This window comes from Coptis chinensis, chromosome 7 (assembly GCF_015680905.1).
Source record: "Coptis chinensis isolate HL-2020 chromosome 7, ASM1568090v1, whole genome shotgun sequence".
Classification (NCBI taxonomy): Eukaryota; Viridiplantae; Streptophyta; class Magnoliopsida; order Ranunculales; family Ranunculaceae; genus Coptis; species Coptis chinensis.
The window spans coordinates 20,285,990-20,309,607 of NC_141462.1; the positions used below are offsets into that span (position 1 = coordinate 20,285,990).

General features: G+C 37.0%; 7 protein-coding genes across 9 annotated transcripts; 4 read left to right on the forward strand and 3 right to left on the reverse strand.

Annotated features, from left to right (window-relative positions):
* The first annotated feature begins 4,897 nt into the window (after nt 1–4,897).
* On the forward strand, nt 4,898–10,331 carry LOC147486517 (uncharacterized). Its single transcript, XM_086573760.1, has 6 exons — nt 4,898–5,063; nt 5,219–5,356; nt 5,504–5,914; nt 5,972–6,136; nt 9,905–9,957; nt 10,116–10,331. The coding sequence occupies exons 1-6, from the start codon at nt 4,898–4,900 to the stop codon at nt 10,329–10,331; spliced, it is 1,149 nt and encodes a 382-aa protein (XP_086429886.1).
* On the forward strand, nt 10,306–11,310 carry MEE60 (maternal effect embryo arrest 60). The gene has a single exon (XM_086574940.1). The coding sequence runs from the start codon at nt 10,626–10,628 to the stop codon at nt 11,178–11,180; it is 555 nt and encodes a 184-aa protein (XP_086431066.1). The 5' UTR covers nt 10,306–10,625; the 3' UTR covers nt 11,181–11,310.
* Nucleotides 11,261–12,418, forward strand: LOC147486519 (uncharacterized). The gene is made up of 2 exons (XM_086574941.1): nt 11,261–12,088; nt 12,200–12,418. The coding sequence occupies exons 1-2, from the start codon at nt 11,728–11,730 to the stop codon at nt 12,214–12,216; spliced, it is 378 nt and encodes a 125-aa protein (XP_086431067.1). The 5' UTR covers nt 11,261–11,727; the 3' UTR covers nt 12,217–12,418.
* A 2,162-nt stretch (nt 12,419–14,580) lies between these two features.
* LOC147486520 (uncharacterized) lies at nt 14,581–16,224 on the forward strand. Its single transcript, XM_086574944.1, has 2 exons — nt 14,581–15,898; nt 15,981–16,224. The coding sequence occupies exons 1-2, from the start codon at nt 15,559–15,561 to the stop codon at nt 15,995–15,997; spliced, it is 357 nt and encodes a 118-aa protein (XP_086431070.1). The 5' UTR covers nt 14,581–15,558; the 3' UTR covers nt 15,998–16,224.
* Nucleotides 16,225–16,571: 347 nt separating this feature from the next.
* Nucleotides 16,572–20,275, reverse strand: LOC147486521 (uncharacterized). 3 transcript variants are annotated; one of them, XR_015203000.1, is made up of 6 exons: nt 19,363–19,742; nt 19,005–19,083; nt 17,801–17,976; nt 17,307–17,714; nt 17,142–17,202; nt 16,572–16,874 (listed from the first exon to the last, which is right to left on the reverse strand). XR_015203000.1 is itself a non-coding variant. In XM_086574943.1 (6 exons), the coding sequence occupies exons 1-5, from the start codon at nt 19,525–19,527 to the stop codon at nt 17,186–17,188; spliced, it is 501 nt and encodes a 166-aa protein (XP_086431069.1). In that variant the 5' UTR covers nt 19,528–20,275; the 3' UTR covers nt 16,572–16,874; nt 17,142–17,185. The 3 variants fall into 3 exon arrangements, 2 of the variants coding, with proteins under 2 accessions (XP_086431069.1, XP_086431068.1); XM_086574943.1 differs by having other exon boundaries at nt 17,307–17,370; nt 19,363–20,275; XM_086574942.1 differs by having other exon boundaries at nt 17,307–17,370; nt 17,750–17,976.
* A 919-nt stretch (nt 20,276–21,194) lies between these two features.
* LOC147486522 (uncharacterized) lies at nt 21,195–22,116 on the reverse strand. The gene is made up of 3 exons (XM_086573761.1): nt 22,060–22,116; nt 21,483–21,965; nt 21,195–21,323 (listed from the first exon to the last, which is right to left on the reverse strand). Exons 1-3 carry the CDS (start codon nt 22,114–22,116, stop codon nt 21,195–21,197), a joined length of 669 nt encoding a protein of 222 aa, XP_086429887.1.
* A 33-nt stretch (nt 22,117–22,149) lies between these two features.
* On the reverse strand, nt 22,150–23,306 carry LOC147486523 (uncharacterized). Its single transcript, XM_086573762.1, has 2 exons — nt 22,929–23,306; nt 22,150–22,857 (listed from the first exon to the last, which is right to left on the reverse strand). The coding sequence occupies exons 1-2, from the start codon at nt 23,304–23,306 to the stop codon at nt 22,150–22,152; spliced, it is 1,086 nt and encodes a 361-aa protein (XP_086429888.1).
* Between the last annotated feature and the right edge of the window lie 312 nt (nt 23,307–23,618).

Here is a 23,618-nt window from a genome sequence, read left to right on the forward strand (position 1 = left end):
TGCGTATGTGTTTCATAAGAGATCGCAAAAAGAGAATTTGTGAAGAGAGACCAAGACACATTCTTTTTTACACCATAGTTCAATTCAAGACAACTCACTTTATGAAAGAAATACCTGCAAAAGATGAAAACAAAATGAATGTGAAAGTAGACAATCTAACCTGAATCTAAACTGAATCCATTAGAGCCTAGTTTAAACATATTTTTGGAATCCCTCGTACAGGGAGGTAAGGAGTTACATAAGAACAAACAAAGAACCGGGAAAAATGGTATGGAATGGAGGGAGGAAGAATACTGGATAGTACTACACAAAGAAGATCGGGAATATGAGGGGGAAAAAAAGATGTTCTTGCAGCCAAATCTGACGAAGGAATCAAGCCTTCATTTGAAACAATCTTGTCCATTGTCTCAAGAAGGGAAGTCATTGAAACCCACAGTGTGCAATGGCACTCTTTTATATCCTCTGAGTCAAAATCTTGTTTTTCAGTACATTCAAAATTTCTTTATCCTTCTTTTCTGCTGCTATTTGGTAGGTCTTCTCTTGTTTCCAAGCTAACAACCTACTATCTGAGCAATCTGTACTCTAGGTTTCGGTTTCTTGATTTTTGGGTTTTCACACTAACATTTTTTATGTCTTATGGCTGGATACAGTTTCTACTCTATGAAAGTTTGATGGATCTTCGAGAATAACTGGAGCAGATCTGGGCAGATATCCCTACAGATAGAACTACACCTGACTATGAGACTGACTACCTATATGCCTATGCAGATACCACGACCACCCTACTTCAGAAGCATTGAAACTTTAAATATCATAAGAGTACATCTCCTTCTCTCCAATCAACTGACAAAACCACCAGGCCAACCAAAAATACATACACCATTTCACCAAAAACAAAAAAAAATCACCGACTATATATCACCCAAAATTCAATCCCAAAACCTCTCATGGAGAACATCATCCATGTTCTTGCACAAGCTCATCTAATAAACTCCAGAGAACCAAATCCACTGATAAAAATCCCAAGAGATCTGATGCTCCAAACTAGTATAAAATGGAAAACTTCTTTGATCAGAAAACTCTTCACCGATACCCAGCTAGATCCAAATGAAGTGATGAGGGCTTTAAGGGCAAAATGGAACCTAAAACAGAAGTTACATATAGTTGTAATACAAGGAAACTTCTTCATTATCACTTTTGAGAATGAGATTGATAAAAATAAAATCCTTAAGAATGAACCATGGCAGATTATGGGGTATCTTCTAGTACTCAAGAAATTTTCCCTCCATCTCTCACCACAACATATTGCTTTTGACACAACCCTCTTTTGGATCACCTTTATTGGGTTACAATTAGAGCATCAATCACCTGAAGTGATAAAGCTCCTAGCTGCTGCGGCATGTATCTTTCGAGAGGTTGATCCAGCAGAAAACGCACCAAGAATGGCAGCTGGGTATAGAGCAAAAGTAGAGGTGGATCTTCATAGGCCACTCAGTCAAGGAACAATGACTGAAACTCTATATATGGGACCAACATGGGTTGGATTTGAATACTCAGGTGTTCCTTTCCACTCTTACAAAAAATGTTTTCGACTCACCCATGATACATCCATGTGTAATGAAGCACCACCAACAGTGACCGAACTCCTTCGGATCACGGCAATCGGGACAGATTTCCAACAACATGCCACTTATTCGGGAAAAGAAATCATTCCACAAGTACTACCATAGATAACAAGTAACATGAATTCAGATAAAATAAGGCATCATCAGAGTAGATTTGAGGGAACTGTGGATTTACCATGTGTAGATCGTGTGACAACTATCGAAAAAGTTGCGGTGGCTCTAAGGAAAGAAAAAACGGTGCAAATCATAGAAATAGATGAACCAATTGAAAAACCGGATATCAAGGAACTGGGCTTAGAAGGGATGGAGATTTGGTGTGATCCATTATCAAGTCCCAAACCAATCAAAGTCTTTAAACCAAAGGCCATAAAAAGAAAGCCCAACCTTTACCAAAATCCAACCCAAACAAAACCACACTTTTCTCCGCTTCCTACCAAACTAACCCAAAACCTATCAAAATCACCGACTTCACAGAATTATCCCAAACCCCCAAGACCACCAAAACCAGCATCAGCTTCATCGAAACTAACTGAAACTATCCTCAAAAGAATAAAAATATTGCTTGAGTCAAAGGATTCACGTCCTCTAAAGAAAAGACAATCAAAGGTTTTCATTACTGACCCAACACCAATCAAAACACCTGATCTAGAGGCTGAAAATTTGTACATCCCTCTCCCCCCACCATTAAATCCAATCTCAACAAATCAAAATGTCATCCAACTCATACAGCCAAATGTCACAATTCCAATGGGAGAAAAAGAAAATTTTACACCAACACCAACCACAAATCCATCAAATTCGGTTCCTTCAAATGAGGCTATCCTTGATATAATTCACAGCCCAAATGTGACACAACTCCTTCTAGCACGGGGTTTGGTGATCAAATCTCTCTGGAATGAACATGGTTGGGATCAAAACAACCAATTCTCAGATGAAACCACACATCTATTAGTTGACAGTACTGCTGCTAATCACTATCATCATGCTGAATGGGAGGAAATATGGCAATACAAATGAGTGATCAACATGATGATAGTGATCAGTAGCAGTACTGTCATATCATCATGAAGATCCATCAAACTTGCATACATGGGAAATTGGCTCTGGCTCCGGATCTTCACCTCAATCCTAGGTTCCTCTGTCCCCCAATTCTCCAATTCTTAAATTTTATATCCAGTTTGTTCATATTGGTTTAAAATGTGCTTATAGAAGTCTACCTGGTTTTAAAAATGAATATATATGTCTTGCTTGTTATAAAAGTATTATGCGTCAAAAATCCATGTTAAATATCCAATATATTCACTTGTCTAAAAATTGGTCTCACTCTGTCATCTCTGAGTTTGTCATGTCTATAAATAACAATCTCCTCTATATGCAACTTACCTGCTTCTGTTATGATGGCCGAGATTGTTTCACATGGGTTTTTAAAAACATGAAGAGTAGATGTATTAAATACTATCATTGTTGCTGCTTAGCTCCCCTTGCCTCAAATGGGTTTGTGACTGAACCAGATCAGTCACCAGTAGTTAATATATGAAGGCACTTTCCTGGAATTATAGAGGGTGTGGAAATGCTTCCACTATGAGACACTTACATGATCTTATCTCTGTAAATAATCCTGATATTGTGTTCCTTTCTAAAACTAAAGCTTCAATCACTACCATCAATTCCCTCATCCATCAGTGCAATTACTCATACCATTTCATTATACCACCTGTTCATTTAGCTGGAGGTATGTGCCTTCTTTGGAAGGAAGGAGTCAATCTTATAATTCTTGACTCAACGACAAACTCTATCACCTCATAACTAAATAGAGGTACAAGACATAGATGGATATCATGTTTCTTTTATGGTAGCCCTTATAAACCTCTTAGGAGTCAAAGTTGGGACCCTGTTAGAAAACTTTCAAATCATAACTGCCCAATCTTGGTTATTGGTGATCTAAATGACATTCTCTCTTCCTCTGAAGTGTTAGGAGGGAAACCTTATGAATATAATGATGGTGAACCTGCTCATGATATCATAAATACTCAAGGGTTTATTGATTTAGATTATAAAGGCTATCCATACACTTGGTCTAATAAGATAACTGCTCCAGATAATATCCAGAAAAGGTTGGATAGAGCACTAGTAAATTCTGAATGGTTATTTTTATTCCCTGAGGCTGTTTTATCTCACAAAGTAGCTATAGGCTCTGACCATTGCCCTCTCTTACTCAACTCTCAACCTCCACCACACTCATCTCCTGTCCCATTCAAGTTTCAATCCATGTGGATCAATCATCAAGATTACAAATCTGTGGTTAATAATTCCTAGAATACTAGCAACCTGAATCTCTTTTCAAACTCAATTGTGCTTCCTATTAAAAATCATCTGGCTTCTACAAAAAAAGCTCTAAAATACTGGAATAGAACCACCTTTGGAAATATTTTTAACCAAATAAAAGTCTTAAAGCAGGAACTAGAATCTATTCAAGGGAAGATTCTAACTAAAGAAAATGTTCTTTTAGAGCATAACACTTTAACTCTTCTTGACTCTCTGCTTGACTGTGAGGAAAAGATTTGGAAGCAAAAATCTAGAGATTCTGATATAAAGGAGGGTGATAGAAACACAAAGTACTTTCACATAAAGACTTTGAGACATATGAAATATAACAGGATTGATTGGTTAAAAACTGAACAAGATTTGTGGAGACTCATAAGTGAAGCTTTTGTAAAACACTTTAAAACTTTTCTCAATGTTCCCTTTCTGGCTAACACAAATAATATCTCATCTCTGTTTCCTTTAATCATTACTCAAGAGAAAAACGAGGATATCACAAGACCAATTACTAAGGAAGAGGTAAAAGCAGTCATGTTTAGTATGGGAGCCCTCAAGTCACCTGGACTTGATGGTTTCCCTACTATTTTCTATCACTCTTCATAGGATATTATAGGTGATGACATCTTCCACATGGTGTCAAATGTCTTCTCCACTGTACATTCTCTGGATATCATTAATCACACAAACATTGCTTTAATTCCCAAAATCCAAAACCCAGAAAATTGTACTGATTTTAGGCCTATAAGTCTATGTAACATTTCTTATAAGCTTATCTCGAAAACTCTAGCTAATAGGCTTAAATCTATTCTGTTCCCCTCTATATCTCCTTATCAAAGTGCTTTTGTTACTAGAAGATAGATTTCTGACAATGTGATTCTTGCTCACGAGATTATCCATACCATGAAAAGAAAAAAAAAGGCTCTTCTGGCCTGATGGCTATAAAATTAGATATGTCTACGGCTTTTGATAGGATTAACTGGGAATCTTTACTAGATATTTTAAGTTCTCTGGGGGTTAATCAACACTTTATCTCTCTCATTAACCAGTGCATTTCATCTGCACACTTTTCTGTCATTGTCAATGGTACCCCTAATGGTCACTTCACCTCAAATAAAGGTCTTAGGCAGGGAGACCCCCTTTCTCCACTACTTTTCATCATTTGCATGGAAGTACTCTCTAGATTAATTGAAAAAAAAAAACCAATGAGAACAAACTGCATGGAATCAAGATTTCAAATCATAGTGCTCCTATAGCACATCTTATGTTTGCAGACGATGCTTTTATTTTTGGCAGAGCTAACATGGAGGAAGCAAATACTATACTAGACGTATTAAATGAATTCTGCGCCATAATAGGCCAAGAAATCAATTTTAATAAGTCTGGTATTCACTTCAGCAAAAATCTGGAAGGTAATCATGCTGCTATGATTCAAAAATGTTTAAACATGAAAAAAATTGAGGTGGGAGAAAAATATCTGGGTTCTAAACTATTCTTAGGACAACCTAAATCAGAGATTTTTGCTGAATTAATCACCAAGGTAAATGCTCGTATTGCAGGATGGAAGTGTAAACTGCTTTCACAAGCTGCAAGAACAGTGTTAATAAAAATCTATCTTGACTGCCATCCCTGTGTATCATATGAGTACATTTCTAGTACATTTCTCATTCCTATTTCTGTTACTGATAAAATAAATGTTCTTCAAAGAGATTTATGGTGGGGGATAAATCAAGACAAATCCAAAATTATGTACCTGAAAAGTTGGTCTTTCATTTGTAAATCCAAAAGATCTGGTGGGTTGGGTATTAGAGACACTCATCTTAATAATAAAGCACATCTTTCTCGTATTTTATGGCACATGATTACTAATCCAAACTCTTTGATAGCATCACAGCTCAAAGCTAAGTACTTCCCACATACTTCACTTCCTCAAGAAAATAAAAACAAGGACTCATCATGGTTTTGGAAAGGTATGATACATATACTACCTCTCATCATTAGAAACTCAATTTGGCTTGTGGGTACAGGTTCCAATATTAATGTTTGGAATGATGCTTGGATACCAAACATTCACCTGGGTAAAGTTCCACCTTCTATTTATGTTAATAACTCTTACTCTACTATTTCTCAACTGATTGATAATGATTCTAGATCATGGAATATTGAGATCCTAAACTCATTATTTGATCCTGGTATAGTTAGAAATATTCTTTGTAGTCACTTGTCTGATACTAATCTGCAAGACTCTTTGCACTGGAACTTAACAAAAAAAGGGATTCACTCTGTTAAATCTATGTATAATAATCTAAGTACACACTACTCTCTGACACCCTCAATTCAATCTCTTTACCTGTCTTTTTGGATTAACAAATATTCACCAAGGCAGACTTTACTAGCATGGAAGCTATACAATAATGTTGTTCCAACTAGAGATCATTTGGCTACTATTATTTATATACCTGACAAGAGTTGTATGCTATGTGGCTCTAAAATTGAAAGTATACATCATCTTCTTTTAGAATGTGATTTTACTAGGGCTCTTTGGTACCAAACCCCTTGGCTAATCAGACTTGAGAATTTTAGGCAGCTTCAAGTTAAAGAATGGATAAGTTTATGGTTTAATCCACCTACAGACTGGCTGATCCACAATGAGACTTGGACAAAATTTTGTTTGCTTTTGTATTCTAATATTTGGAGAGATAGGTGTACTGTGTTTCACAATAAAACTATTCCATCCTTATTTAGAATATCAAAAATAATTGTTAACTTCTTCTCTGATCCTACAAATCATAGAGTGATTACCAATATCACAAAGGTTCCCACATCTGTAAATTGGGAATCACCACCAAAAATGTCACAGCCCGAATTTCTAAACAATAACAAAGTGAATATTTGAAATATAATTATCTCAAACATCACTAGGTTCACTTGTTTAAAAACCCAGACTATGACGGAGAATACTACACATACAAACCCTAATAGCCATGTCATAAAAGAAACAACTTAAAATAAAATAATCCCAATAATTATCCGAAATCTCTTTATTAAGATAACATCCTTTCAAATAAAACATCAAACAACTCTCCAAATAAAGTTCATCACTACCATGTCCTCATGCCATGAAAAAAATAAACTATGTTATTACATTCTTCCAACAAAGAAATCAAACCTAAAAGAAAACTAACGGACCGCTCCAGGCCGCGAATCCCAATCACCCGCGGTTCCATTTGCCTTCCACCTATGTTCCCAAGAACACACCCACGTTGCCAAAACAAAGCAAACATGGGTCAGCAAATTGAATTTGCTGGTATGAGTAGACTAAATACATATAATCATTTCATACTTTACTTATTCAACTAACACTTTAAATCTATCATAACCTAATCATTCTTAGCTTGGAAGACAGTTAGTTTCGTCATCTCAATCGGCATAGTTTCTTCCCAAGCAAAACTTTCATTTTATTAACTTCCATTGTATTAACTCATTCTAATAACTCCTTTTAATATCTAAATAATTGAATTACACTTACCGATATCCGCCGTTGTATAAGGGTAGGACCGCGTCCCTACACAAAATATTATTAAGTCCTACCCTCCTGCAAAAGAAAGTTAGAACTTGTATATATAACAGATGTAGATATTCTATATGTATTCAAAGGTAAACCCAAGCACGCTCGTATAAACAAATCAATTTCTCTTGTCAATTACTCGATTACTTTTCTTGTACACCCACCCTTTAGTACCTACTCCACGATTTGCACTCCACACATTTGCCAAATAACACATTCCTGTGTGCCTCTCTCCCACCGAATACCACAATATCATAGCCATCTCTGGGCTTTCATACACATATTTCCACGACCTCTTTGGGCACAAAACTTCGTGTCATTCATGGCACATTCAATGAATACCTATCATATCACTAACGGGCCATTCATGGCACATTCAATGAATGCCCGGGTCATTCCCGCCACATTCAGGAATACCCAATCCTACATTCCCGCACATTCAAGGAATACAACTAACCCATGGGCGAATACCTTAGTTCCTCTTTAGGGGCGGTCAACTACAATCGGTCATTCATGGCACATTCAATGAATACCCGGGTCATTCATGGCACATTCAATGAATACCCTTATATAACACTAACGGGCCATTTATGACACATTCAATAAATGCCCACCTACATATGACTTCATCAGTCATAAACTCAATTCTAAAACTTGAGGCGTGGAGAGTTCTAAAAGGGTGCGGTAAGTTTTGTTTACGCATTATTGTATTTTATTGTATATATTATTTCAGAGAACGTAGGAAAATCTTGATTCAATTAATTTTGGTTTATGCGTTATTAATTTCATGAATGTATAAGTGTCATAACGTTGTGTATCGCAAAAGACTGAAAAATCACAAAGCAGTAAATACACGTACACAAGTATATTTATAAAGGTCCTAGCCTAAGTCAAACATGCTAATAGTCCTAGACTTATTCTAATAGACCGAATCATAATTTTAGGAAAAAGTCAAATTTTCGGGTCAACTGGTCAAAGTCAACCCTAGTCAAAGTCAACAGTCAACTCTGGTCAAAGTCAACGGTCAACTCTGGTCAACAGTCAATATTGGTCAACCTAGCCTAAAATCCAAAAACCCAAAAGCCCATAGTCTAAAAATAAAAAAAACAAACAAAAACATATAGCCCACCACGATTTGGCCCAAGCCCAAATCGTGGTCACTGTTCATCTCCTTCTTCATAAACTCTCCATCAGCGCCTCCACCACCGATGTAGCCACCACCGGCCACCCATTAGTAAAACAAACCCAGCGGTTTGGTTCAGGGAGAAAAACCCTAGCTACCCATATCAACAATCCACCATTCTGTTATACTGAAAAAAAACGACCGACGCCATTAAAGCTCTCTCAGAGCTTCCACAGGTATCGCTCGGCACCACTGAGCCACCTCCACTCAACACACAACCCTCAACACCTTACCCCACATCCTCCATGTTCAATTCCAACCATAAACTCACAACAAAACTAATCAAAACATTAATCCAAACGATCCAGAGAGGGATTTGTTTGGTGCCGATTTAAAGCCATTAGGAGCTTGACAAAGCCCACCTCCACTCAACACACAACCCTTCTAACATCAATTATCACCCTCACGGTTTCAAATCTCCAATTCAATCAACAAATCCATACCAACTTGATCTACATCACCACCTTAATCCAAAACCCAATAGAATCGGCTTACCCAACTCCAACAGGACAAGCTTATATCCAACGTATATCAACAATTAAATTTGATTCAAAATCGTCTTTTTATTACTTAAGTTTGTTTACACAGTACCCAGACTAAGTCGATCACAAAGAAGAACAACTAACGAGCGATGTATGTAGAAAAGCGATATTTAGAATAACACTGACGAATAATTGAACAGAAAGAATTTACAGATTAGCAGATATCAACAGTAAAGTTTTTACACAGACTTGGAAATATTGGTTCTGTGAAAGATAAAATATCTACTCACTGTTATAATCCGAACAGCTCCCCGAAATCGAAAACCTCCAAAGACTGAAGTCGACAACGATCTTTCTTGTTCAAACCCCTTTTTTTTTTTTCCTCTCAGTAAAACTCTCACCTTTTTTTTTTTTCTTTCCTAAAAACTCTACGTGAGAAACCCTTATTTTCTAGTTTTTCAAACCTCTCCGAAAAACCCGGGTTTTAAACCTATCTACTTACTTACGGGCTTTTTTTTCAAAACTACTGGATATCCTATTTCTGTTTTCTATTTACATTATTATTATTATTAATATTTATATTATTATAGAAAAAGCAAATAAAAAGACGGGGTGTTATAAAAAAGCTATCATAAGCTAAATGTGGATGCTAGTTACCATATTACAGGTAATAGAGCTGGGTTTGGATATGTTTTAAGAGATGAAAATGGAATTTTTTTGGCTGCAGGTACAACTTCAGGATGGGCTTCAGACCCAACAGATGCTCGAAGTCTTCAAATGGTGCTGAGGGCATCTAACTACTAACTTAGTAGTAGAGATGGATGCAAAAGCTGTTACCGATCACTTACAAGGGAAGCCATCAAGTGTAGGATGGAAATCAAATGGAATTCTATCTGATGCAGCATACTTTTTGAACGCTTTTGATAATGTAAATATAGCTTGTGTTCACAGAAGTGGAACACAAAGCAGCACATATACTAGCTAGCTTTGCAGTGAAATACCCACAATCCTATAACTGGACACAGAACCCTCCACTATGGCTTGCTAATATTCTGGAGGTGGATTATCAAAAAGTATTAAGTAGAAGATCTAATGTAGCTCCAATATGGTTGCAACATAATCTGGAGCAGGAAGTTGCATGTTTATATCAATAAAATCACAAATGATTACCAAAAAAATATAAAAATAAATAGTGGCGTGTATTTCCGCCGGTCACGCGGGTTCGATCCTGTGGCGTTTTCATTATTTTTTGTTCTTTTCATACCCCATATACTTTTTTAATCTGGACCGGGTCAGGCCCAGCCCTATATTCCACCTTTCTCTTCCAAGTTCAAACTAGCATGTGCGCTGAGCTAAAAAGTAACGCAGCATAAATTCCCATTGCAGTTTGCAAACGAATAAATAAACACATCTTCTTCAAACTTCCAAAACCTCCAAAAAAAAAAAAAATGTCCCCAGAAAGAATCCCAAGAAGCACCAGAAAATTCGGAACGAGCATATACATAACAGCACTAGACAGTACAGTAAACGTGAACTCATTATTCATGTTAGCCGTATTTATCGGATTAGCCTATAACCCAACAGATCCAAACAACAGTTTAATAACAGATCCAAAATGTTTCCCGTCACGTAAAACAGCAGAAGATTTAATAACATTCCAAGTCTTCTCATTCGCATCATTTCTCTTCTCATCACTAATTGCACTGTCTTTAAAACAAGTTTTAAAGATTGGAAGAAAAAATAATAATGATTATAGCGTGATGATGGCAAGGGTAAATAAGACATTATTACGTGTTGGAATATTGGGTATTGCTGCTGGGTCAGTTTGTGGATGTGGGTTTATGATGTTTGGGTTGATTAATGTTGTGCAGTTTAAACTTGGGAGTTTGAGTTGTGGGAGTGGGAGTAGATATAGTATTGCTGCTATTGTTCCTCTTGTTATTTTTGTTCCTGCTGCTCTTCTGATTTATGTTAGTCTTGTTTTGTATGCTTTTACGCGTTAGTTTGAGTTACTGAATGTGTTGTTGTAAACTTGCTTTTATATTCAATTTTGTTCGTAATTTACTTTTATTGTTATGTGTTTAGATATATCCATTTGGTGAAATATAATCCAATATAAGTTTTACCAGAAAATTCATTTTGTTGTGCCTTCGTTGGGAGTGAATGAACTGAGATCAGTGGCTTCTTAGGAGGCCCTTTATTAATGTAAGGAAAGGATGAACAATGGATTCTTTGGATTCGTTTATAGAAAGAAGTTTGGCATTTCCCAAGGAAAAGGAAAATGGGGATGACAAGGATGATTATTAGTTATCCAATAAAGCAATAGAAAGTAATTTGCTACGTGTAAGTCAAAAAAAGGGGCTCTATCCATCAATGATGAGGGTAGGTTCCTTCAGAGTAAATCCCCCTACTTCTCCAGAAAGAATGAGTGGTGCAATAAAGAATACTGCATGCCTCTAGTGGTATCTCCATTAGTCCTAAGTGGGTTTTCAGGTGCTAGTACCTTTTGGGTGTTCTAGCTACACTATAAAACCGGGTCTGGGAGGGAACATGTTCATCAAAGAGCAGAAGATGGAATCTTCAATGAAGTACATTTGCATTCTGGGGCTTCTTGTGATTACAGGCTTTGCTGGTATGGAAAGGGCGGATGGAAAAGGGGAATGCGGAAAAGAGTCTCCAGACAACGTGGCATTCAAACTGGCTCCTTGTGCAAGTGCAGCAAAAGATGCCAATGCTGCAGTTTCTAATGGTTGTTGTTCTCAGATTAAAATAATGGGCCAGAACCCTAGTTGTCTCTGTGCCGTTTTGCTGTCTAATACGGCTAAAATGGCTGGAGTTGACCTAGCAACTGCTATTACCATTCCCAAACGGTGCAACCTTGCTAATCGTCCTGTGGGAATGAAGTGTGGAGGTGAGGGTCCTTTTATACTGTATTTTTCTTTTATTCTAGTGCTGAGTTCCTTTAGATGGACTCCTTTCATTGTCTAATCCTCAAAGCTTTACAACTGTGCTTGGTTTGCAGATTATACATTGCCTTGAAGGAGTACCGGAAGAACAATAATTGAAGACCGTGGACTGAACAGAATACTTGTCTGTCATCACTGGCGTAGTGATATGTACGTTGTCTGCCTAGTGTTATTGTGTAGCCAATAAAAGCCAGCTGTGGCTTCTGTCTTATGATTTGTTCAGTGTTTGTTCTGTTTGGAGAATTTTAAATTAAATATTGTCTACTGTTTGTATTTTCCTATTACTCACTTCCTACTAAACATTACTCACTTCCTACTAAACACTGATACACAAATCTGGTGAGCACTGGGCAGCAAAGTTCTTGAGCTAATATTGATAAATGGCTATAACACCGCAGTGCTTGAAACTAAATCCCATCAGCATTGACTTTACGAACTTAAACAGTAAAAAGAATAAAAATCAAGTCGTGAACATCATAACATTCAACCACCTGTGCTAGATCTATCTTTTGTGGTTGTTTCAAAGTCACTATGTTTGTTTTGTATGCGTTTATGCATTAGGTGTTTTTAGTAAATGTAATTGTTGTTGCAGACTTGCAATGAGATGTAGTGTGAGTCACATTTTATTGGATGTTAGTTTTATTATTTATGCGTGTAGTTTACTTTAATTGTGATTTTTATGAGTGTTGTGTACTTGTGTATAAGTAGGAATTGAAATTTTAGTATGATTTTAGATATATATTGTGAATGTAGATTGTAATGTGGTCTAATTTTATTATCAATTATTTGGTAGTATTGCTAGTTTAGGCTGATTGCTTAAGAATTCTGAAAATTGTGGTGATTGAGTTGTGTATGAATGTCATAACTTGTAAACTGCTATGAATTTCACTGTTAAGTTGCTGATTGTATCAGAAGGTTTTACTGACTAGGATTGTTTGCTCCGTTCTGTTTAGAAGCTTGAAAGCATAATCACGAGTTTATAGGTATTTGTTTTTTTTTTTTTTCGATAATAAGTTTATAAGTATTTGTTAAGCTAGAAAAAGTAGGCGGATTGCTTAAAACAGTTAAACCTGATTGGTAGTGAATATGTGAGTTCGTGATGAGCTAGAAGTTTCTATGCAAGTAAAGCGCTATGAATTTCCCTGTTAAATTATTGATTGTATCAGAAGGTTTTACTGACTAGGATTGTTTGCTCCGTTCTGTTTAGAACCGTGAAAGCATAATCACGAGTTTATAGGTATTCGTTAACCTATAAAAAGTAGGCGGATATCTTAAAACAATTAAACTTGATTGGTCGTGAATACTCGAGTTTGTGATGAGCCAGAAATGGTGTGATGGAATAGGGAAATAGCTTTTAAGAGTGTTCAGGGAGTGAATAATCAGCATATTGACTATCTAATAGGCTCAACAGTAACAGAGTTTCCTAATAAATTCTTCATAAATAGAGATTTTGGGAATTAATTTCCTAGGAAAATTAGTGCAATTGTGGAGGCTTTTATGACAAGATCCTCGAGCCAGACGTCAATCTTTTGTATGATACAGTTGGAAGTTCACTTTCCTGATACTGCAACTTTGGTCTAGATATAGCTGGAAAGTTAGAGGGGCATTCTGAATAAGGAAGTTATCTTGTTCTGCTTGCTTGGTTACAGTTTTTGAGAATAGAGATGCCAGTTGAAGATACTGGTTTATATCCATTTGGTGAATCATTGGAAGATGTTATCATGTGTCGCAGGAGAGTTAGCGCAATTTGTGGTGGCTTTTATGAATAGCTCATTGAGCCAGACGTCAATCATTTGTATGATACTGTTAGAAATTCAATTTTAGGGTTAGGGTTTTTGAGGAAGGAACTTTCATTTTTCATTGGTATTATACTATTATTAGATGTGTTGTTGTAAGTTGTAAACTTTGCAATGAGATATTTTCTTCTTTGGAAGTAATTTTATGGTTAGGCATGTTGGTTTATCTGATTGTGATTCTTTGACTGTTGTGTTAAAGTAGGAATTGAATTAGGGGAAATGCAGCCTAGTATGTTTAGTAGTAGAGGTTGTTCCTGTGCAGATTGTGCTGTGTGTTCATTTTGATTTCTCAAGTTACGTAAGTTACATACTTACATACCAATGCTACTTTGTCTCTTGCTTGAGGCCTGTAGGGCTGTGAATTTGATATATCTGGTATCGCGTTTGGATACTAGTTTTGGGCTCTATTGGAGGTGGATTTTGAATTGGACACGTGTAAGTTCGGTCAGCTTTACTTGAGGGCTTGGATGTAGTGCATCAGGTTCCAAGAGTTAAACAGGCTATAAGTCTCTGGTGCCTGCTAAATGCTCATGCATATCTGAACATAACCACCTATTTTCATTGTTATTCATTGTTATTAGCTTCATGGGATTGCTTCAGAAACGAAAATATATTTGGAATTCAGGGAGCCCGTTCCTGATGGGTCATGGTAAACGGATTTGTAGAACAGCGACCGCCCTATCATGATTGTTGAGTAGGGAGAGGGATGGGTCTCAGCAGTGATCGGTTTCCTTAACGAAGTTTTCTTAAATGGAAATATTTACATGATGAGGGAGAATTAGTGTAAGTCGTAATGATACAATCATACATTTAGAAGTTTGCTTTTCCTGATACCGCCACTTTAAATGGTCAGGAGATGATTGCTGGATGGTCAGAGAGTTATTTTTTATAAGTAGTTTTGTTGTGCTTGCTCGGTTATGTATGGTTCCTGAGAAGTGACATCTTGCTTATAGTTTATATCCAATATGTGAACACGATCAATCAATTGAAAAATCTGAAAACAGAATTGATGATCAATCAATTGAAAAATCTGAAAACAGAATTGATTTGTTCTTCTTCCTTTTTCTAACCTTCATAATAGGACAGTAATAGCTAAAAGTCGTTATGCGTTACAGGGAGTGACTTGGGGAGGAATTGAACTGAGCTCAATGGCTTATTTGGAGGGGCTCTATAGATATAAATAGATGGAAGAGGGGTATAGGACTTTAGTTTTTATATATTTTCTTGGATGGATTAGATCTTTGATATGTATATAGTTAGTGCAAGCTGGATTCTTTGGAGGAGGCCCTTTATACAGTTACATTTGAAGATGGAAGACCGATTGCTTCAGAGTTGAGAAGGGTTAGAGCATTGATCTGTTTATATTCCGTCTTGGTTTCCCTCTGCTAACAGAAAATATTTGGCATTTCTGAAGAAGGAAAATGTTGATGACAAGGGATGAGCTTTGCATTACCAACTTCTTCCAATAGATTCTGAAGTGGTGCAATAAACAACACTGTATGCCTGTAGTGGTATCTCCATTATGCCTGAGTGGGTCTAAGGTGCTATCACTTTTTTGGTGTTCAGGCTACACTATAAAACCATGTGTTGGGGAGAGATTGTTCATCTAAGCACAGAAAATGGAATCTTCAATGAAGTACATTTGCATTATGGGGCTTCTTTTGATTGTAGGCATTGCTGGTATTGAAAGGGCTAATGGAGCAGGGGAATGCGGAAAAGCGTCCCCAGACAACATGGCTTGGAAACTGGCTCCTTGTGCAACTGCAGCACAAAATGCCAATGCTGCAGTTTCTGATGGTTGTTGTTCTCAGATTAAAAAAATTGGCCAGAACCCTAGCTGCCTCTGTGCCGTTATGCTGTCCAATACTGCAAAAATGTCTGGAGCTGTCCCAGAAATTGCTGTTACCCTTCCCAAGCGGTGCAACCTTGTTAATCGTCCCGTGGGAATCAAGTGTGGAGGTGAGGGTCCTTTTATACTGTAATTTTGTTTTGTTTTAGTTCCGAGTTCCTTTAGATGGACTCAGTTGTGCTTGGCTTGCAGCTTACACATTGCCTTGAAGGAGTACCGGAAGACAAATAATTGAAGGCCATGGACTGGACAGAATACTTGTCTGTCATCACTGGCGCAGTGATATCGTCTACCTAGTGTTGTTGCGTAGCCAATAAAAGTCAGCAATGGCTTCTGTCCTTCGATCGATTTGCAAACATCTGAATGTTGTATGTATTTCCTCAGTGTTTGTTCTGTTTGGAGAATTATAAACTTAATATCGTCTTCTGTTTGTATTTTCCTATGACTCACTTCCTACTAAACACTGATACACAAATCTGGTGTGCACTGGGAGGCAAAGTTCTTGAGGTAATATTGATAAAGGGTTATAAGTTATAAGACAGCAGTGCTCCAGACTAAATACCATCACCATTAATTGACTTAACGAACGTACCGCGTCTTAAAGAATAAAAAAATTAAAATGTACTTTTGAACACTTTATTATAATATTCAACCACCTGTGCTAGACCTATCTTTTGTGGCTATTTCAAAGTCACTATATATATACTTGTTTTAAGTGTACACCATAATTGGATCCAGGCGAATAATTGTGATTTTAACACATGCAGATGTAACCCAATGACATGAAAATGGAGATGAGAGTCTCCAAGGATATATCTGTCTATAGCTAATAATAGCCAGCTTATTACATGACATTAATTACAGAAGATCGATTGGTTCACTTAAGATGAGCTAACATCATAGTTCAAGTTTCTACTGGAAACCACTAATAGCTGTCACATATATCACTGACTAAGCATATTCACTAGTAGCAACTCCTATTTCACTGGTAGAACCAACAAAATACGATCCACAGCAAAATCTGTCAATACTGCCCCACTGTATACCACCACCTATCTTCAAATACAAAGACCCTTCATGAAGTCCCTGTAAAGAAACCAATCGAAAACAATTAATATATAAGTCTCCAAAAAGGCCAAGGTGCATATACAGAATCTTAAAGGAATGTAGGATATGCTTTTCTTAGCCATATACATAACTTGGATATGGATTGTTCAGTTCTTAACTTCGTTGAAAGTAACTTCATCAACAGGAAGGAATAAAGTAAAAGTAATGCATGAAAAGTCAAAACGGTATGGCATCTGAAGGGAAAAAGAGAGCTAGCTAGAAATTGTTTTAAGATAATTAAAATACCTTATTATCTGATCCTATAGTCCAAAAGGATTGGTATACAAGACCTAGTAATACAGGGATCCTGTCGAAAGAGAAATCAAAGGCTTCATTACGTTAGAATTCTTCCCAAGTCAAACTTTTGGTGAAGATAATGCTATTTTATCATCGTCTACAATATGTATATACCTTGCCACCAATTTCCTCTCGAGGCACTTCCATCTGGATCATCATTTTCACCATCTTTCTTGTACTGGTGAACCACAGAATAATGAATATTAGAATATACCTATTTAATGAAGAGTTATTCTCCTTGCAATTACAAAGAATGATCTATATAAAACTTCTCCTCTATGTCAGTCAGAATGAACCCAGAACACAAAAGCCAGCAGATTGTCTTTCATGCAGGGCTGGAATTAAAAGGAACCAGCTGCTTGAGCTCATTCATTCTAGGGCCAAGCCCGGGGTTATTTTTAGGCTTGTTTTATCATCTTATCAATCAAAAACCTTTGACTGCTTGAGCCAATGCCTATGACCCCAGACGGTACATGTCAAGAACCCTCCCCTCTCAGGTTAGCTAAATTATTTAGTGACGTTCTGCATAAACATATCAATGTTATATATATACTCACAGTTTGAGCTGGTACATTGCATAAACATATCAATGTTATATATATACTCACAGTTTGAGCTGGTACAGATGACCGAGTAGTTGATTGATTAGAATAGACGTCTTGAGCTCCATAGAAAATAGACGAGCTAAGATAATGTGGTTCAACCCTCTCATCTTGGAAAATGGAACTTTGGCCTCTGTTTGATGTATTTTGCCCCTGACCTCCAGTGGTCTGTGAAGCATTTCCTGAACCAGACATACAACTTCAGACGCTGGAGGATTTCTTGACTTGCATACAACTTTACCAGACCATTATATATATTTAAAACAAGTTATTCTGAAATAGGGTTGCTAAAATTGGAATTTTACCGCCTCTTTGTATAGCGTAAGAGGGCAACCGATGAACCGAGTACTGAACGGAACATACTAAACTTATTTACCACAAGCCCATATTCGTCCATGCAAGTACAACATACGAATTGATAATATTTCTCTAAATGACTTAATTGGTAATTGATACATATCCACCACATGTGAATGAGTGTACATATAAATGACTATTTTCCTTTACTAGTACCAAAGACTGCGATTAGCGAGACCTGTTTTACAGGCTTCAGTTTTCATAGATTCTAGACATAGAAATTTGAAGAACGAGATTCTGACAAACATAAATACAATCTCATGCTACATTAACATCAATTATCAATACACATGATCTTCTGTATAAATGTTGTCAAAGAATCATCTTCTATCTAACAAAATAGGGAAGTGTGGGCCCAAAAGGCCCCATCTAACGGTAAATAATCATTCTCACCAAAATATGACTTGGCAGATCCAAGTGTTTGGAGGATTTGTACAATTTTGTTAAGTACAATCAATATCATGGGATCTATCCAAAAATCAGCCAAAAGTCAACAATTGTGCTGGCTTATAAACTGTTAGGCTCCAAATTTGACATGGTACTGCACAATTGGCTGGCGCAATTAATACTATTGGGCTTATGGATAATGGGCAATTGGGCTGGTCTTGCACGGAAAGCGCGACAAGTTGTTTCGCGGGTAGAAGGTGCGATTGGCCTTGCGCCGAATGAGCCACGTGTTGTTTCGCACCGAAAGCACGACGAGTTGTCAGGGTAGTGCGCAGGCACGACGAGATCTTGCGGGTCGTAGGCACGGGAATACCCTAGTATTTCATAAATATGAATGTATATAATTAATTACCATTTTTTACCACTAGCCATTACTAGGCCAATTAACTGCCTAAAATTCACAAACCTGTAGAATCTTGTTTGTTCCACCCCTGATTCCCTGAATCCTGCTTTCTCCATGACCCAATCACCTCAGAGCGTGAATACTGAAACCCAAAGACACATAACAGAAAAAAAAAAGGATTCAACTCTAGTTCTTTTTAGTTTCCACTGTGTAAAGTTCAACTCAAATAATAACAGAACTAACCAAAAAGCAAAATATAGTCCAAGTTATCATGTTCTCATCAAAACAACCAATCAAATAACATAACAGTATAACACACAAAAATAACATAATCAATCAACAACCCAGTAACAGAATGTATGATCAAAGACAAAAACTAGCAAAATCTCCCTAGAAAAAAGAATCATTTGTTCAAGAGTACCGTTGATGGGTGTGCGAAAACAGAGTCGAAACTCCCAGTTGAAGAGTTATTCTTTGAAGAAGAAGAACCACCCTTTGGTCCAAAAAGCTCATTAGATATTGAAGAACCAGTTGAAGGTGAAGAAGAAGAAGAAGAAGAAGCAGTTGGTTTTTTGCCACCTTCCATTTCTTTCCCTGTCACGTATCTCTACAAACAACAGAAAAGAGCCCAACTAACAAAACTACCTCTTTTGATTTTTCTTCAAATAACCACTGACAACTAACTCAGTAATAACAACGAACGAAAGAAAAACAAATCAGCTCTCTACTTAAAACCAGATAAGATTTGCAGTAGCAGCAAAAACAGAAAGCCAAGTAAAGCACGTGAAGATCTTGTGTCTCAACAAAAAATGAAATGAAACGTATCTATTTTTATAAGCTCAAAAAGACTGCCATGTGTCCTTTAGTTAAGCTTAACTAATAAGCTGACACGTGGGTCTCCGTATCATATCTTTCACCAATTTGACATCTTGATCTTGTGAATCCACTAAATCTATTCTCCAGCCTTGTTTGCCAAGTGTCTTGCTTATTTTACATCTAGTGGAAGTATTTTTTTTCCTTCTTCAATTTGCTCTTATGGGAAAAACAAAAACAAAAACAACCTTATCCAGTTATCAGTTATCTTGTTGTCTGGTCAAATGTGTAGGGTCTTCATCTTGTTCCTCTTCTCACATTATTCATGAACTTCACTCTCTCTCTCTGTCCATGTAACATGTCATCATAAAGTTTGAAGATTAAGTGGGACCTATGAAGTATGAACAGAATTTGGACCATCATATTATGATCATAGGGTACGTGTAGAATGGATGTGAAATATATTTGGATGGTGGAGTGGTTTCTGTTGGTTGAGTCCAAGAAGAATGGATGAGGCCGGTGAGTGAAGAAATATAATGTGACAGCATAATGCGAGAACAAGAGTATAGATACATCAAGTGCTACTGAGGGTCGCCGCATGCTGTACTAGTGTTCAATTATTTGCCACGTGGTGTACATCCCATTATCTGTGTAGAAGATTCAACAGGGATTATCTCTCTTGTTGGAAAGACCACTAAATTGTCCGCTTAGAATGTTGGTCTGAACTCCTAAGGAATCAATTTCAGGATTAAAGTTGCTGCAATTTGTGGCTCTGTGATTTTGTTAACGAGAGGCTGAGATGTAGGAATGTAAATATTACCCATGGGCCATGGATACGGGGCTCCATGGTATCCGACCCTAACAGGACGAGTATAGGGAGCATTAAATGGGTATGGGGAATCCCCAACTAATTTTAAGCGGAGACGGGAAAGGTCCCCGACCGATTATATATATATACTAGAAATTAACCCGTGGCTATGCCACTCGAGTCATAACGTTATTCATTTTTTTATTAATTAAATTAGAAGCTGCAAAAGAAACACAAAAATCTAATAACTATTATTTACAAAATTAATATTGAGTACTTATAGGAGGGTGTATGCTACTTAGATTGTTTTGGATTATGATGACCTTTGTTATATAAACATATGCATCAAATTCATTCATTTATCAGAAAATTTAAGAAATCATTATCCTATCAAATATTGTATTTTTTTTTATCTAAAAATATTGTTGTCTAGAAACCAAAAAACAAATTCCTCTATCTAGCAAAATGTTATGACATAACAACCAGTCAATATTTCACACTCGTTGTTAGCTGATCTAGATTCAAATCCTCACATACAATGAAGGGTTCCTTATTTCCTAACCATATGTATAAAAAGAAATTGAGAAATAAACATCAAAGCTCAAAAGTTACGAAATACACCTTCTCTCAAACTAAAGTAGGACTTCAGGATACACGATATTAGTTGTGTGGTTTGAAGAATCAGGAAGGAGGATGACACTGATTCGTTTTGAAGAAGTGCATCTTGATAACGCCACATATAATTGACCATGGCTAAATACCTGGTTTCGCAAATCAATACCAACGTACTTAACAGATTGCCCTTGTGATTTGTTTATCGTCATTGCAAACGACAATCGAATCGGAAACTTTCGTCTGGTCATTTGAAATGGTATTTCATTGGTCGAAGGCGTTAATGATATTCTCGGGATAAAGCATACATTCCCTGCTTTTTCTCTAGTTAAGATTAGAACTTGCACCACATGTGGCTTTGTGCACACAATCATTAGGCGCGTGCCGTTACAAAGTCCATCTGTTGGGGCTATATTTCTCAACAACATTACTGGGCATCCCTTCTTGAGAGTAAGCTTGAATGGAGACAACCCAGAAGGATCGAGTGAGTTCAAGTACTCTGTCGGATAGCTATTTGCATTTCCACTATCAACAACACCGGGTAAATGTTTTAACTTGTCAGCACCTAAGCAAACAATTTCTTTCCCAGGAAACATATCTAGTGCCGTAGCATTTATAGTGCTAACGTCATCGTTGCGTGCTGAAAGGATAGTCCACTCGGTCAAATAATTTGGGTTAGCTTCATACTGCTCACTTAGATAGGGATATACATTATTTAGCAAGTCATGAAGATTGCTACAATTTTGAATCTCTGGCGGCAATTGAACATTTTTTTCTGGTTTCATTCCAACCTGAAAATTTCAAGAGCATATGAGATGAGTGATTGTGTATAATTTAAAATGGTCAGCAAAAAAACATTATTTTTTTCAAGAAATTAAGTATTACCTCCATCAAGAAATTGGAGAACAACACATTCTCTGGCAAGTCACTGTCTAATCTCATATTTTGCACCAAAGATAAAACATTGACGTGTTTCTAGAGCAAAGACCTTCTCAGTGATGCACCTACAATATCCTCACGTTCACCTTGTGGTACAACTGGCAGAACTTGTCGGAAGTCACCGCCTAGAACAACAGTGATTCCACCAAATGGTTTTTCATTGTTACAAACATCCCGGAGTGAACGGTCGACTGCTTCAATACAAAACCTATGTTGCATCGAGACTTCATCCCAAATTATCAGTTTTGTTTCTTTAAACAAACCTGCTTGGAGCGAATCCTTTTTGAAGCCGCACATAGAGTTCTCCAACACATCAAAAGGAATAGAAAAAGTTGAATGAGCTGTTCTACCACCATCTAATAAAAGCGACGCAATACCAGATGAGGCAACTGCAATCACAATATGTCCTAGATGATGACATTTAGCTGCAATTGTATTATACACAAATGTCTTTCCTTTACCTGCAGCTCCATTTAAGAAGAAAATTCCCCTTGCATTTTGCATGACTAAATCAACCACGGTATCAAACATATGGCGTTGTTCATTGTTAAGACGATCAATGTTACGGTTGATTTGTTCATCTTGTAAATCAAACTGGAGTTGGCGTTGCTCCCAAATTAGTCTATTTCCAATCCCTTTGTTCCATTTTTTGAGTGGTCGGGGCATCGGGGGAAAGTCTTCTAGAGTTTTGTTTTTAGATTCCATGAGGAACTGCTCCAATAGATGCAACCCGTAATCTGTCACCTGCAGGAAAATTGTGTATTAATAATATAATATAGGCTACATGAAGGAGGCATTAATATAATATCTGTCACCTGCTCTTTTGATGGATTAGGAATGTTGAAGATAGTTCGTAATTTGTGCGCTAGGTCGTCACATATACTTATTGAGAATCTATCCCACAACAGATGTGGTTGCACTGGATTGCATTCCAACAGAATAATGCCGAACAATCTCCTTAGCTGATATCCAGTATTCATTATTGTCACTTCTTCTAAACAATGTATCCACTCTCCATCATCTTCAAGAAGTCCATGTGCAACACACGCAGCCTTGAATGTTGGATGAGGAATACCTTCAAATTTTGAAAGATCCTCAAATGATGTTGGGCCCTTTACGATGGTCAATAGTAGACGCAAAGTAAAACCTCTCTCCCTTGTTGGGCTTGGCAAAATACATCCCGCCAATAGCATAACCACTTTGCTTCTTTTAGTCCATACCTTTTCGTTTTGTGCCAAACAAAGTGCTCGGGAATTCTTGGTAAGTATAGGCCCGAGCATCCGATTTGAAGCACAACAAATAAGAATGAAGTGAGACTTCGACTTTTGTCGTTTAAGCCCTCTCAAGAATATTCTCCATCGGTTCCTTAGGGTTGAACACAACATGATGCATACCTGGCAACAAATCATAACTTAACAGTATGGCATTCCAGTATAACTTAATAGTATATTGATGAAAATTGTTTAATCAAGTGTTAAATACCTGGCAAGTGAAGAGATAACTTT

Bases quoted from the DNA above. Each gene is read 5' to 3' on its own strand.
- LOC147486517 (XM_086573760.1), top strand. From the start codon at position 4,898: ATGTCTACGGCTTTTGATAGGATTAACTGGGAATCTTTACTAGATATT. The intron at 5,064-5,218 runs GTCTTAGGCAGG...TTATGTTTGCAG, and splicing joins TCACTTCACCTCAAATAAAG to ACGATGCTTTTATTTTTGGC. The intron at 6,137-9,904 runs GTATAGTTAGAA...TTTTGGCTGCAG, and splicing joins AAACTCATTATTTGATCCTG to GTACAACTTCAGGATGGGCT.
- MEE60 (XM_086574940.1), top strand. From the start codon at position 10,626: ATGTCCCCAGAAAGAATCCCAAGAAGCACCAGAAAATTCGGAACGAGC.
- LOC147486519 (XM_086574941.1), top strand. From the start codon at position 11,728: ATGTTCATCAAAGAGCAGAAGATGGAATCTTCAATGAAGTACATTTGC.
- LOC147486520 (XM_086574944.1), top strand. From the start codon at position 15,559: ATGGAATCTTCAATGAAGTACATTTGCATTATGGGGCTTCTTTTGATT.
- LOC147486521 (XM_086574942.1), bottom strand. From the start codon at position 19,527: ATGGAAGGTGGCAAAAAACCAACTGCTTCTTCTTCTTCTTCTTCTTCA. The intron at 19,084-19,362 runs GTACTCTTGAAC...TTTGGGTTTCAG, and splicing joins TTTTCGCACACCCATCAACG to TATTCACGCTCTGAGGTGAT. The intron at 17,977-19,004 runs GTTTGTGAATTT...TGTCTGGTTCAG, and splicing joins GAACAAACAAGATTCTACAG to GAAATGCTTCACAGACCACT.
- LOC147486522 (XM_086573761.1), bottom strand. From the start codon at position 22,116: ATGAGATTAGACAGTGACTTGCCAGAGAATGTGTTGTTCTCCAATTTC. The intron at 21,966-22,059 runs GTAATACTTAAT...TGAAATTTTCAG, and splicing joins TCTCCAATTTCTTGATGGAG to GTTGGAATGAAACCAGAAAA. The intron at 21,324-21,482 runs GTATGCTTTATC...TTGCGAAACCAG, and splicing joins CTAGAGAAAAAGCAGGGAAT to GTATTTAGCCATGGTCAATT.
- LOC147486523 (XM_086573762.1), bottom strand. From the start codon at position 23,306: ATGCTATTGGCGGGATGTATTTTGCCAAGCCCAACAAGGGAGAGAGGT. The intron at 22,858-22,928 runs GTGACAGATATT...ATTTTCCTGCAG, and splicing joins CTAATCCATCAAAAGAGCAG to GTGACAGATTACGGGTTGCA.